The sequence below is a fragment of the Agelaius phoeniceus genome, chromosome 14 (genome assembly GCF_051311805.1).
Source record: "Agelaius phoeniceus isolate bAgePho1 chromosome 14, bAgePho1.hap1, whole genome shotgun sequence".
NCBI lineage: Eukaryota > Metazoa > Chordata > Aves > Passeriformes > Icteridae > Agelaius > Agelaius phoeniceus.
This window is the reverse complement of record NC_135278.1, coordinates 9270122-9284392: the sequence shown is the minus strand read 5'-3', so window position 1 is coordinate 9284392 and position 14271 is coordinate 9270122. Positions and strand designations below refer to the sequence as shown.

Genomic DNA, 14271 nt, shown 5'->3' with positions numbered 1-14271 from the left:
TAAAAACACTGACCAAGCCACACAGTTAAGCAGAGAAACATAAAAAGAAATGGTGATTCTTTTTCCTTATTTTATTGGGTAAATGATTTAAAAGGTAATAACAATAGTGTTAAAACTACTACAATATCTTTCCACAGCCATATCTCACAGACCCACAGATAACCTTCTAGCATTTTTTTTTCTTTTTCCTCATTTTTCTCTTTTTAAGCCGTACTTATATTAAAATGCCCATTTCAACAGTTTCTTCACACTAATAGCAATTAAATGTGGAAGGAAGAAGGATCTAGTTATAAAGGAAGGGGGTTCAGGTAATCTGTGATATTACTGTAATCAATTGAGTTGCTAAGGAAGGAAGGAAAGACTGAGGCCTTACAAGCTACTCCAGGTAGCTCTAAGCCCACTGTGTGTCACCATGGCATTGAAGATAACTCAAGATGCTGGTGAACAATTCAAAGTAAGTTTTTTTTTTTTTTTTTGTAACATATAAAACACTAAAATAACTTAGAAACTAGATCCAAATATCTTGAAAAGAATCAACTTTGATATACAAAAACAGTCATAAGTTGTTACAAAAGTTTCAAACAAAAGTTTGTTTTCTCAGTGCGTTTATGTACCAGCGCAATTACTGAGTCCAGAGCAAAGAAAGAGGTTTTTCTTTTTTATTTTTTTTCTTTAACAGTAATAAAAAATGAGGAAAACATATCTTTGTATATAAAGAATCATTGCTGGTCTTAAGAATAAATGTAACCAGAAACCCTTAAATCTGAGAGGCACACTTTGGGTTTCTCTTTTTTTTTTTTAAACTTTTTTTTTTTTTTAACATAAAATGAAAGTCACCAGTTCATTTAAATGGAGGAGATACTCAGACTCCCCAAATAAACTTAATTCAATTAACATCACTAGCAAAAATCAGTTAGAAACTGTACAAAAATAAAAAAGTTAACACATTTAATCCTGCAGGGATTTTGTAAGGACTGGAAGGCAGGCTTTAGGAGCAGCATTTGGGCATGGCTGGAGGCTTCTTTGGTTCGATCTAACACACATAAGAGATGTAACCTACTCCAGACAACAGTTTTAAAACCCGCACAGTTGAGACAAGTAGAGGTCCATATACAAACTCCAGGTGTGCCAGGGCTGTGCCCCCCTTGGTTCCAGAGCGGGGCTGAGGTCAGGACCGGAGCGTCCCCCCCTGCCGGAGCAGCAGCCGCTGGGATGGCAGCGGGAAGGACACTTGAAGCATCACCGAGTAACAGCTTCGTGTCAAGTCTATGGTTTGGTTGTCTAACTCAGTTTACAGAACAGAGTTTTTAGGAACATTAGGCAAGAGAATGAAAAAAACCCAAAAAACTCAACAATCTCTTCAATGGAATAAGGCAAACTGAGTAGTGCTCATAAAAAAAAAATAAATCAGCATTTCAACTTAACAAACAGTGAAATAAGCTACTTGGCTGTACCTTAATGTCTATAAAGTACCCCAAATGAAAAACAAATCTGTAGCTAACCCCAACAATAGAGCTAAAAGCTACTAAGTGTAACTAGGAGGGAATGACATTTGTGAGAGCAATTGCTGATTAGCTTTAAGCAAACAGACCTGTGCTGTGCCAGTGCATGTCACAGTGAGCTGCACGTTTGGTACAAAGAATCCCACAATTACAGAGAAACAATCTGCAGCAGTTCAGCACAGTGTGCTGAGGAGGTAGGTGCCCTAGAAACACTGTAGGTTGATTATTCCAATCTTAAAAAAAAAACCATACAATCTGATTGACCACAGACTCTGTAACAGTTTTTAAATTAGTGATACAAAACTCTGGTCCAGAAGGGTCTGGCATGAGCTCGGTTCAAAAGCACACCTTTACAGTTTGTATAACACCCTTGAACTATATTTTTAAGCAACAGCTACTAAGAGATAGACAAAAATGCATTGTGCATTATGCTGTATACAAAAAGGAGACAAAACTATCCTTTTCTCCCCCAAGCCATGGTGGGAAGTATTGCTGACCTTGTCCTTAAAATCCTGCAGGATTGTTTATTCATCAGTATATCATTATTACACTGGTAAGAAATTCTGTATAACATCTGCATATATCGAAGATTTCTTAAAAAATCTGATATGATTTTAGATCCGCATGACCAGTCACGTGACCTTCTTGAGGTTGATTAGCACCTTTCAATACATATATATTTTTATATATAATAGATCTTTTTAAAAAACTTCTAACAATGAGCTCATGCAGAAGCACGAGCGAGCTGTAACGAGATGACAGATAAAGATGGGGTTGGATGACTTTTTTTCGCAGCAGAATGATTCAGTTTGTGCTCAGGTTCCCTATAAGGGCAAGAAAAAAAACCAACACAACTCTATCAGGTAGCCACTTGTTCACATTTCCACTTGAAGATTAATTCATCTAAAAGTGTTCCCCAAGTAGAAACAAGACAACAATATCACCCAAAATAGCCTCTGTATAAACATTTACTCATTTTTGCAGCTTCTGGCTGGCATCTCTTGGCTCCTGAAATTTCAGGCCCTCTGCTTAAAAATTAAGGCATCGCAACTGAAAATGGTAATATTTGGACATAAATGCTGTGGATGAAGGAATACCAAAGACCTTCTATAAGAACCTCCATAGAAATTAAGTGGCAGACCTAACTAACCTCACATAAGGGATGAGCATAATTATCCAACTTTGAAACCCTATTGAAACACTTTTACAGTAATCCAATTTTTTAAAAACTGAATTTTATCTATTTGATTTTTATATATCTATGTATTTACAAACATTCATTATTCAAAGTAACTGGAATTTCTGCTTACTGTGGTTTACTCACTCAGATTAGGAAGGTCTTTTCTGTAACAGGCAGCCTGTGCTGCAACAGGCAGCAGTGGGAGTTCTGCAGGCACAGGAGGAAGCAGTGAGCTCCTGCCATCGACTGGCCTTGCAAACAGACCACACATACCTTTTACTAAATCCTATTTTTACAGCAGGAAAAAGTTCCAATCGATTTTCTTTCTTCTACCGTGTGGAGGGGGATCAGAATTATTACACAGTACTTACAGCTCTCAAGCACTACTCCTGCAATAGATGAAAACATGTAACATTATGGCATACTTGTCCTGGCTCTCTCACAAGAGTCTTTTTTCTTTTATTAAACAAAAGTTAACTTGATCCAATTATTCAAGACTTGATAAAATTCAGTAAGTTCAAAAGCAGATGAAGAACAAAACAGGGATTTCTCTTTTCCAAAATAAGTTTGCTAATAATAATAAAAAAAAGTAAATCTCACTTTAAAGAGAAAAAAAGTGTCCAAAACCCTGATGCCAGAGCAGCCTCAACAGGGTTTGCTAAAATGTCTGGAGTATATGTTTTCTATGAATTTTATATATAAGTATATAGTTATGTTATAGTCAAAGGCACTAAAATCTAAATCCATTTCCTTCCTAATATGACATCTGCTACTCACCAATCTGTTTTTAGGACACAAATGTCACTCCTAATTTGAGTCATCAGAAAGGCATCGTCTCATTACGAATGCATTCTCGTGACTACTCCTGACAGGCCTGGGCTGCCTGTGATTCCCAGCACAGGATGGGACACAAAAGGGTCCTGGATTGGATTGTGCCCAAATCATTTAGGCCACTTGATTCTGAAAATGCTGCCATGTTAACATCACCTCTCGCTGTACATGAGTCGCTTCTCTTCATCCCAAAAAAGCATTTTGCATGTCAGCCTTGGTGCTCCGGCTGTTTGTGCTGGATCTGGAGATCCTGTACAGAGCTATATGGAATCTTTACTGTGAAGGTGAGATATTGTACACACAACATCATTAAGAATGTTATGAAAATGCAATTAATTGTCTACTTCAATACCTGAATCTGATATGTTTCATTCCCTATCACACCCATTAATGCAAAAGCCATGAATGCCTTCTTGCTAAGCAAAGCATCCCTAACTGCAATCCTTAAACTCTTCCTTCCATCCACAGTTACAGAAAGCCTTGATTGATATAATTCAATGTTAATGAAGTAGAAATTTAAATTTTCATAAAAAACCCAAGGGTATATGCTGCAAAAAAATCTGCAGTGAATCAATAAGAAAAAGGTATGGGATCTTTGTAGTAATGCAGTTTTCCCTCCCGTTGCCATGATGAGCTGACCCAACCAAGGAGCTTCAGCATGGCAACGGAAACTATCATCATAAAATGGTACAGTAATAGAGATAGCTAGACCAAGAAGGGGCAGGGTCTCCTGGGAAGAGGTCTGCAGAGAGGTCCAGTGACTGGTCATGCGGCTCAGTGTCAGGAATAATGGTTGTATGGTGGAAGGGGGTGCCCAATACCATTCTGGAAGTGATGATGCTGACGATGGGCCAGGTACTCTGTGTAGCTCATCGTCATCTTCTCACTGCGGTACCTGGCAAAGAGCAGAGAGGCCAGTTCAGGAACTGTACCAGGAAGCTGCACTGCGAGCACCAGAAATGCTGCACTGCTGCTTTGTTTAGTGGTACGAGCTCTGTACTTCTGATGCTGGGAGTAAGGCTGACTTCAGCTGCACAAGGGAACTGCCACAATAGTCAGGGTCATTTCCTGAATCATGTGACAAATCACAATGTAACTGCTTATGAAAAAATACTTTAAGCAAACAGAATTGTTAAAAATGGTTGGCTACTATGCTGGTTGAGGTAGAGGGAATAGAGAATGTCCTGTAGCTTCAGCCAAGCCTCTACAAAAATATAGTAGGAAAAACCATAAACAAGCACTATAGATTTTTGGGCTGTTTTTAAACAATCAGTATCGACTGTCTGCCAAATTCTGCTTTTAAAATTATCCCAGCTACATTAAATATAGTTACATTCTTTTTAGACTAGAATCACAGAATATCTCCAGTTGGAAGGGACTCATGATGAACATCGAGTCCAAGTCCCTGCTCCTCACGCAACTACCTAAAACTAAACCATATGGTGAAAAGCATTGTTCAGACACCCCTGGCCTCCAACAGGCTGGATGCCATGACCCTGGGCAGCTTGTTCCAGTGCCTGACTACCTTCCCAGTAAAGAATATTTTCCTAATGTCCAGCCTGAACTTCCCCTGAGGCAGCTTCATTCCTTCCCTCACATTCTATGGTCACCTGAAAGAGGAGATAAGCAGCTCTGTTCCACTGCCCCCCAAGGAACCTGTAGACCCCAGTGAGGTCTTTCTCAGCCCTCTCCAAACTGAATAAAACAAGTGACCTCAGCTACTCCCCCTGAGTCTTGCCCTTGAGGCCTTTGACCATTTCTGGTCACTTTTCTCTCATCACACTCTAAGAGTTTGAGGTCCCCACAGAGAGGCACTAAACTAATTTTACCAGGCACTGAAGTGAGACCAGCAGGCCTGTAATAACAAGGATTTCCCTTCTTCCAAATGGAACATTTGCCCACTTCCACTTGACTGGGACCTCTCCTGACTCTCAAGTCAGTTGAAAAATGATGAAGAATGGTCCCACAAGAACACTGCCCAACTCCTGGTAACTAAAAGCAGAATTCCAGGTCCTGACAACAAATACTCTGAATACATCTGCATCAGTATTGTCTGACAGTGAGGAACACAAGGCACCAGTGGCTGCTGGGCCTGGCAGAGAAAGCAGCAGCTCTTCTGGAACCTGTGGGGTGGTATATGGCACCAGTGAATGGAACTGCACCCATGGGACACAAGGAGGGGCTCTGCAGGTGACAGTGAGAGACATCAGGGGCAGCTGCACAGCCCCTGCACAGCTCTGCATCCCCAGCTGCTGAGCTCTGCATTCCAGACCCCTCTGACTGCTCTGCCTCTGTGCCACTCTTTAGCTCTCTTTCAAACCATGGCCAGAACTGCTGGGTGTGAACCTGAAGGGAATGACAGACTCAGGATCAGCCTAAAGCTTTCTTCACACACAGGATGTTTACTTTAATGCAGAAGACTTGAAAAAGAAGTTAAAGGCCCTTATTCACTCCTCCAGTAGATATTTTCATGTATGACAATAAATTATTAAAATGAGGTTCTAAAACAGGTTGTCTAATGATGGAAAACAATTAGGATTTTAATAATGCTGTCTCTAATCTGTCAGCAGTATCTGAGATTTTAAGCAAGTAAAACAGACAGTCAAAAAACCCAGTTTTCTGAACGTTGAAAAAAATTATGGTTTGCTCATTTCACTTATCAGGCAATTGACTGTGGTAGCAGTTTCACTGTTGTGAACTTAATTACACTAAATATAAGGCTTTTTGTGGGCTTTTTTGGGAGGAGTGGGGTTGAACTTGAGGGGTTTTTTGTTTGGTTTTGTGCTCCATGCCATTGCTCCAAGCAAAATCATGCAGCAGGAAGAAAACGTGTGCTCTATACAATTTTTGTTTAATGGAAAAATATGCTCCTTATTTGCTGAGGTGCACAGAAATGATCTATTGCATTATTACTCTTGCCCTCAGCAATCTCCAGATACACTTTTTGAAAACAAGATAACAAGGTGTACAGCTGGAATGAATTAAAGGGAGACTGGGGCTCTGCACTTGGAAATTTAGCTGGCTTCTGTAAATCCTTCCTCCCTAATTTAACCTTCAGAATAAAATGTTTCCCTTACTTAGAGCTACTCCACAGTAGTTAGGTTCCTATAAGAATCCAGAATTCCAAACACTCATTGAGAGCCAAAGTCTTTTTCTCCTTGAAGAAGACAAATGGTCAAAATTTCCCTATAACCTAAGATTTTAAAAAATCCTATTTCTCCAGGCATGACTAAACAACTGGAGTTCAGCAGTCATTTTACACTGCAGGCTTATACAAATAAATAGCTTTAAACCATTCCTACAGACATTCATACAGACTCCTCTACCCTCCACAACCTAAGGACAATATTATGGGCAGAGTATTTGCTGCTAATTCTGAAATACCTTGGTTGCCACACACTAAGGGGCCCTCAAGAACACGTTTTATTAAATTAGAAAAACCAAACTAGTATGAAACTAGTTTGAAATAAAATATTAAATTCTTGTCGCCACTCCTGGGAATACCCTGACACAGTTTCACTAGAACACTGGCTGTGGAAGCAGTGCACTGCTTGCATGTCTCACACCTCAGGCTTAGGGAAACCTGCACTCCACAGGGCATAACCCTGAGGTTTGTCTAAGGATCCAGGGCTCTGAGGGGCCTCCATGGCAATGCAGCAGCAGCCCCACCATGCACCATCTGCCCAAATAAATCTAACAAAAGCAAGTAATCCCTGTTAACCACAGCCCTGAACACCCACTAGAGCCAGAAATCCTCTGTGAGAAGGCAGAGCTAAACCAGCTGTGAACGTGCAGAGTTTTCAGCCCAGATGTGCAGGAGCTGCCATCCCATGGTACTGAACAGGCACCTCTGACTCCTGCTTAGGCCACTCATCCTGTGCAGAGCCTCTCCTCAGTCTGCACTGCTCTTGGGGAACAAAGCAACCATGAAAGACACATCCAGGAGAGTTCACCATCACCTTCTGCAGGAGCACTTACCAGGAAGGCGATTACAAGAACAGGGCTGTGTGTGGTGTCCCACTGCATACCTGGTTAGCTTTATTGTTTTCCTGAATTCATTAGTAATTGGAGCTTTGTAGCCTCCTTTCCTCAACAAGGAATCTATGGTTTGAATGTGGTCCCATCCTGTGGAATTTTACAGTAGCACAAATTAGTGAGAAATGAAGCAATAGGAACAGATGTTGCAAAAGCACAGTACAGTGTGTGGTGCTGTTGAGGGTGCAAGGGCTCTGTGGCATTTGGGATAAATCAAAACATTCTTCCCCATTTCAGAACAGCTGAAGGAAATACCACATTTAGGATTTCTTTACACACACATCTCACTCTACAAACAACATATATTTCTCATCTCATAGCTGAAATATATTAAAAGTGAACCCACTTTGCCCAAGTGTCCTAAAATGGGTGTGTGAAACAAAACTAAACTTTTCCAAAACATTCTGGTATGATCATGTATCACAGCCACTTTTGACTTTATAAATGGTTATAATAACATGGAAAACTAAATTTATGTATAACATTTAAAATAATAATTAGTTGAACATGTGCAGAGAACTTGAAATCAGACTTCTTCATAATCATCACTTCACTTTACAGAGATATGGCTGATTTTAGAACAACTATATATTATAGGTGTCTAGATAATGAAAGAAGGAATGGATTTAAAATACAGATTCATTACTGTTCTCTGTAAAATCTTCATGCTATCAAAACCTCCTGCTTATTTAAAAAAACTCTCATATTTTAAATAGCTGTTAGACGTGTTATTTCCTAAAGATGTAATAATTAGTCACCTTGTTACATTAAAAAACCTGGAGAAACCACAATAGATTTGGGCACATACAAAATACAAATGAGTAGTTCTGGAGATTTTAAAGAATCAGATTGAAATTCATGGTCTACTAAAACTATTCATAAATTTAGACACATTTTCTCCACAATTCCTGAATTTTAAAAAAGCTTGGAACACCCCTAGACTTTTATGAAACTATCTGGAAACAGAATTATCAATTAAAAAGAATTCTCAGTAAAGACACCAGCTGAACTCTTTGTAGACAAACTTATACATAAAAAGATTTTTAAAAAGCAGCAGTAATGCAAACTATAAACAACTGAGACACACTCTCAGCCTTGGAAATAAAAAACCATAGTGAGTGCTCAGAGTCAGCAAAAGACTGTTCAACAAAATCTACTCAAGTTTTTTAAATTTACAAACATAAGTCTGTGCCTCTATTAAAAGGGACTTTTAAAAACATTATTTTCTACTTCCATATTGAAAATAATTTCCTTCTATCCATCAAAAACCCTGTGAAGTCAGTGTTTGTAACATGAATTGAGTACTAGCAGAAAGTACCTAACTGAAAAACAACTTGATCATCAGGATTCAGGAATAAATCATGGTGAAGATAATTGCCCAGCCATCCCAATGCCAAGCAGAGCTTCTGCATCTCCCTCATATCCCAGCCTAGCAGCCACACAGAAACTGGCAGCTTTTAACAGCTGTTAGCCTGGCTGACTGCACTGTACCATTCCTCCACATTAGATTTTCCTATAGCCCCATGCATTTATGATTGGCTCAAAAACCAGCTACCGTTTACTGAAGCCCACTAGGAGACTGACACAGGCATGTAATTGGCATTTTATATAAGAGTCTTCTTCCAATGAAACACTGCTCCATCATCTGACATCAGTGCAAGGTCAAATACTGCATTTTAGATTTACAGGTATGTTAAACTCTTCACCAGATCATAGGAAATAAAGTGCAACAATGACCTTGCTCCTTGGCAACCTCGGGTAGGTAGGTGGCCGTGCGCTTTGATCCTTTCTCGTTGATGAACTCTATTCTAATGCCATGCACACCCACCTGCAAGAGATTGGCACCCATTAGTACATCAGCAGGGAAAAGAGACAACATGGGAACTGACATGGTGAAATCCAGAACAGTGCTTAACAGCATTTCACAGAGTTTCAAGGAGGTGGCACTGCAGTGGGTGCATGTTTTGGAGAGGTGTTCACTTACTGCCATGAAAGCTCAGCAGCAGCACAGGTACACAGGATGTTCCTCTGCTCCTCACCACAGAGCTTCATTCCTGGGCTGGAGGAAATCCAGCTGAGGAGCTAAAGTTGTTCTGTCTCCTCTGACACTGTCACCATTGTTGTTGCTGATAAAATCACCTGGTCACCAGCTATAATCTGCAGGCAAAACAGCTGCCAAATCTAATGAGGCTTCAATTAAGAGCATTAATTTTGTTCAAAGCAGCAACTGAACAATCAAAGATTTGTCACACTATGGACTCAAGCCTGGAGCCTTCAAAATTTCACCTCATGTATGAGGAGAAAATGGAAATATTACAAAGTACCCAGCCTCAAACTCCTGTTTCTGTGCTACTAAGAACTGTAAGGTGACAAAATGACAGCACAGAAACCAAGATTACTCATACCAATGAGCTGGATGCAGATAAAAATCAAAATGCTGAAAATATTGGGAGAAAATAACCAAGAGGCTGGGCACATTTCCAGGGGCATTGTTTAAGGCCCCTGCTTTCAGGTTACAGTAATTCTGTGGAGAGTACCTGCACTGGGATCAGGCCATAAAAGATATTCCATTGCCAGAAGGTTTTCAGCTGCTTTTGAATTCTGTGCACAAACACAAAGCATTATTAGATGGACATTTTTATGCCCACATAACCAAGATGTTATTTCCATTTGAATCCCAACACTGCATGTGAAAATGAGTCAATGTTTTAAAAGGATATCACGTTGTTTGGTGTGGCACATCCTTGAGGACACAAATTTAATCAAAAAATGCTGTAAAATTTTCTCCAGTAACAATTTACTTACTTTACCATAACTGCAGGACAGTCAAAAAACAAATAAGGAATATTTACAAAGCTCTACCACTTCTTCAATTAACATATTTGCTTATATTAAGACTTTAATTTTTAAACTTTTCACTCTTTATATATGATATAAGCAGGGGAAATGGGAGGAAGAGTCCCTTGTAGCTGGCCATGGCCATAACCATTCTTCCCTATGAATCTAACATTGCTCATAAATAGGAAAAATGTAACTTTGTGACTAACAAATTTAATTCACTGCAACTTTTAACATATTATTTCATTACCAAACATTCCTAAACCCCAACTTTCATTACATTGATATATATAATCACCAGAGAGATTAAATCTGTATACTCAGAAGTTACAATTATAAGCCCAAAGGCCTGAAAGTAAAATGAAATTATGTTAGAAGCTGAAAACAGCCTACAGAGTTTATGCCCAAACCAGTAAGTTTCTGCAGCTGGTGGTTTTGTAACTGTGTATATTCAGTACTAAGATTAAATATTTCCAGGGTTTGCACACCTTTAAATCCTGCAGACTATGAGATTCTAAATGCTACACAAGTGTTTTGCATAATAACCAGGAGCACTGGTGATGCATTGCAGTATGATGCAACATTCAAATTGCATCAATGCTCTGGATGTTTCCCATTAACCATTTTAATGGACTTTCAGGCCTGTGTCTGTAGAAAAAGGGATGTACAGCAGGGGAGAATTTCATAGCATCCTGTGGAGCACAAATTCCAACTGTGTAGCTGGGCAGGACAAACAGCTTTTCATTTGAGTTAAATAAATGGAAGCCACACACAAGCAAAGTAAAAATGATCCACACTAAGACTGGCATGGGCACAGTGTGGGATTTATTTTCCTCAAGAGACTGGTGCTCAACTGATGCAAACTTTTGTGAGATTTCCCAAAATAGCCCTCTCCAAGGGCTGGGTCTGTGGATGGTATTAACTGCCCTGCTACCAGGACCAGCAAACACCTTCCTACACAGCCTCAGGTCTGCTTCAGACTAAAAATACTGATGCACTACAGGCAGCATTCTGTAGAACAACAGCATCTGTCTGTGAAGTTTAGAAAAACAAACCAAGCTTGTGCAGACAGAGCTGGAGTTCTGCCTCACCTATTACCATTCATTAGGGAAACAATTGCCTACAGGTACCTCTGGAGCTGAAAAGGGACCACACAATTGCTGCTTCAGCCTCCCACGTGGATAGGAACCTATTTAAATTGTTGCTATTGGGAGAGGAAAGCAAGATAAGGAGAGAGACAGGCACAAAACAATCCCTGACAATAGAAATATTTCTATGGAGTTTTAGGGCATGAAATACTGTGTTCTATCTAAGCAGTACTTGTAGATATAAACTTTCTGATCAGTTGTGTAAGTGGCCAGAGGCCATCTAAAATTAGGTTCTGTGACAATATCAACTAAATTAATAGACCTTTCATTACATCTAAGGATTGCATTAGGCTACATTATTTTACTTCTGAAATTACCTTTACAAAACTTAAGATTTTGTTGTGTATTTAAACACATTCATATTCATTTATACACAATATTCTTGATTCCCATACACCTTGGGATGAGAGAAAACATGTACATGTCACATTTATTGTTTTGCCAAGTGCCTATGGCACTAGCCAGATTACTGCCCACAATACCTCTCTCTTTATACATCTAAGAAAAAATGGTTCCAAAGCCCCCTCTGACAGCAAAGCTGAAGCACCTCTCCTGATGGACTGTTCTGCCCCAAGGCTCCAAAAACAGCCATTCAAAACAAATTCATTAATTTGTTCCTTTTGGACTGACTCTCCAACCACACTGAGAGGAAGAAACAACATTATTCTCATTAGACTGTCCATGGGGAATATGGATAAGCACCTCAACATCAGGCCTTGTTGACATTTCAGTTTCTGTGGAAACTGTTGAGTAAATTATCCAAATAATGGTTCTGCTTGGTTATATCTACTGCACTGAAATCTGTAAGCTATTTGCATGCAATCACCAGTAATTTGTTTAAGATTAATTAATTGTAAAATAGTTGTTCAGAAATACATTAAAGCAGGTAACAAAGAGCCTGTTACAGAGCATCCACATGGAATGCTCCAGAGCTGGAGCAGTGCAACACCCCCTTGGTGACAGGGACAAGCAGCTGCCTGTTCCTTTTGTCCACTCACTTTCTGTGTTCTGCAGCCCAGACCTGCTGCACAGCCCATGTGCCAGTGGCACTGTGACACCCTGCTCTGGGTTAGGGACAGCCCTTCTTTTGTCATCTCAGTCTCTGCAGCAACCTAGAAAAAAGGTTTTTTCCTTTTTTTTTCCAGCAAAAAAGCTGGCCTAGAACTTGCACAGTATTCCTTGTGATACCACAGAACAGTGACTTTCCCCTTTATTTACCTCACTAATACTATGGAAATAGCTGTACACAAATGTTTTGGAAATGGAAACCTTCAGATTAAGTGACCATTACTACTTTTTTGAAGCTGATCCCACTTGGCATTAGCTCAATTCCACAGCTTTTTAGCCCCACATTTGCAGCAAATATGCTGGCTTCTTTCTGACCATCTTTAGTAGCATCTAAATACTACATTCTGATTTAATAACAGAGGAAAAAGGCTCCTCAGGTTTGTTCTCTACTTCATGTCAAGCATAATCATTCATTCACATACATGGAATCACTGAATATTGTCCAAAGAGAATTAACACTGAGATCCAGACTTTCTTCTCAGTTCTGCAGAACAGAAGCTGAGAGCCACTGGTGTCACTGCACTTACAGGCAGAAAAGAATTTCCACAGCTCCTGAATATACCCACTTTGTCAACAAGGAAAAGCTGCCTTTCAGGCAACATTATTGGCTACAACTATTTAAGCTAATATTTAAACCAGTGCACACAGGTTAAAGGCTTTTTGTATCAAGACAGCACATACAATTCTGCAGATTTTACTTTACTGAAGAACAGCAACTTTGGGGCAAAGAGCTCTCTCAAGGTATTTTAAGGAAGAGCTACTGCTCAAGTTTAGCAAAAAAGTTCTTTGTTATAATTACATACAATTGCAATGCTTTAGGATCTCCTAATAAAAAATGGAGAGGATCAGAGTCAGCAGGTCTGAATTAGTTTATGTAGGGAAGGAATGACTGCTGTCAATAGCACATGTTTAAAAAGAAATGATCTTTATGACTTGTAACTAGTCCTTTGCTGTCTGATCTTTAATAAAAGAGCAGTAGTATCACCAAAACTCCCAGACCTTTGAGTTTTTGCTGCTGTCCATTTCTCTGAGGTGGAAAGGCTGTGCAACTGTGCAGGTCCATCCCAGCAGCAACTGGGCCACAGCAGTCTCTCATGGGCTCTGTCAAGCACTGCTGGAGATGCAGCTCCTACACTGCCAGTGCTCCTTTCAAAGCCCTGCCTCTGCTCACCACTGCAACTCAGACAAAGTCACAGGTATGTAAGAATGCTAAGCTGTATTTCAGGAAGCATCCTTGTGAACATGGCATTGAAGTGATCCTTTAAAGGTCACTTTCCTTTAATTACTTTTATAAAAGATGAAAATGCAGTCATTTGAGAAGTCATGGGGGAACCAACAGCAGTGAATTCACACAGATCTTCTGTTTACTTCATGGAAGTTTCTAACACTAAAGGGTTTCACATTGCTTTTTGCAGCTGAAATATTCATTTATTTTGTTTGGGAAGGTAATTTTTTAATGGGAGAAAACATCCATCACTCTGCTTCAGCACAGAGAAGACACTCCTGAGCTGTCTCCAGACAGCTTCACTCCTGACTTCAGATGACATTGTCTCTAAGTCTCAGAGCACTGACCTGTCTGAATTGGAAATTTGGAAACATTGTGACCTGTGTCAGCAAACTGCTGACCTGGCTCCCACAAGATCATCAGTAGCACACCTACAGAAGCAGG

At 39.8% G+C, this 14271-nt stretch overlaps 1 protein-coding gene across 4 annotated transcripts in view; it reads right to left on the bottom strand.

The window, feature by feature from the left end:
* Nucleotides 1-50: 50 nt before the first annotated feature.
* AMMECR1 (AMMECR nuclear protein 1) overlaps nucleotides 51-14271 on the bottom strand; it is a 96088-nt gene continuing 81867 nt past the window's right edge. For 2 of the 4 annotated variants that reach the window (XM_054641199.2, XM_077185867.1), the window contains exons 5-7: nucleotides 9286-9376; nucleotides 7542-7638; nucleotides 51-4408 (exon numbers count right to left, since the gene is read on the bottom strand). In XM_054641199.2, the coding sequence (XP_054497174.1) occupies nucleotides 4294-4408; nucleotides 7542-7638; nucleotides 9286-9376 (303 nt within the window). In that variant the 3' untranslated portion in view covers nucleotides 51-4293. Of the gene's footprint in view, nucleotides 4409-7541; nucleotides 7639-9285; nucleotides 9377-9532; nucleotides 9721-14271 lie in introns of those variants that run through there. The other 2 variants (XR_013184218.1, XR_013184219.1) reach the window with 2 other exon arrangements.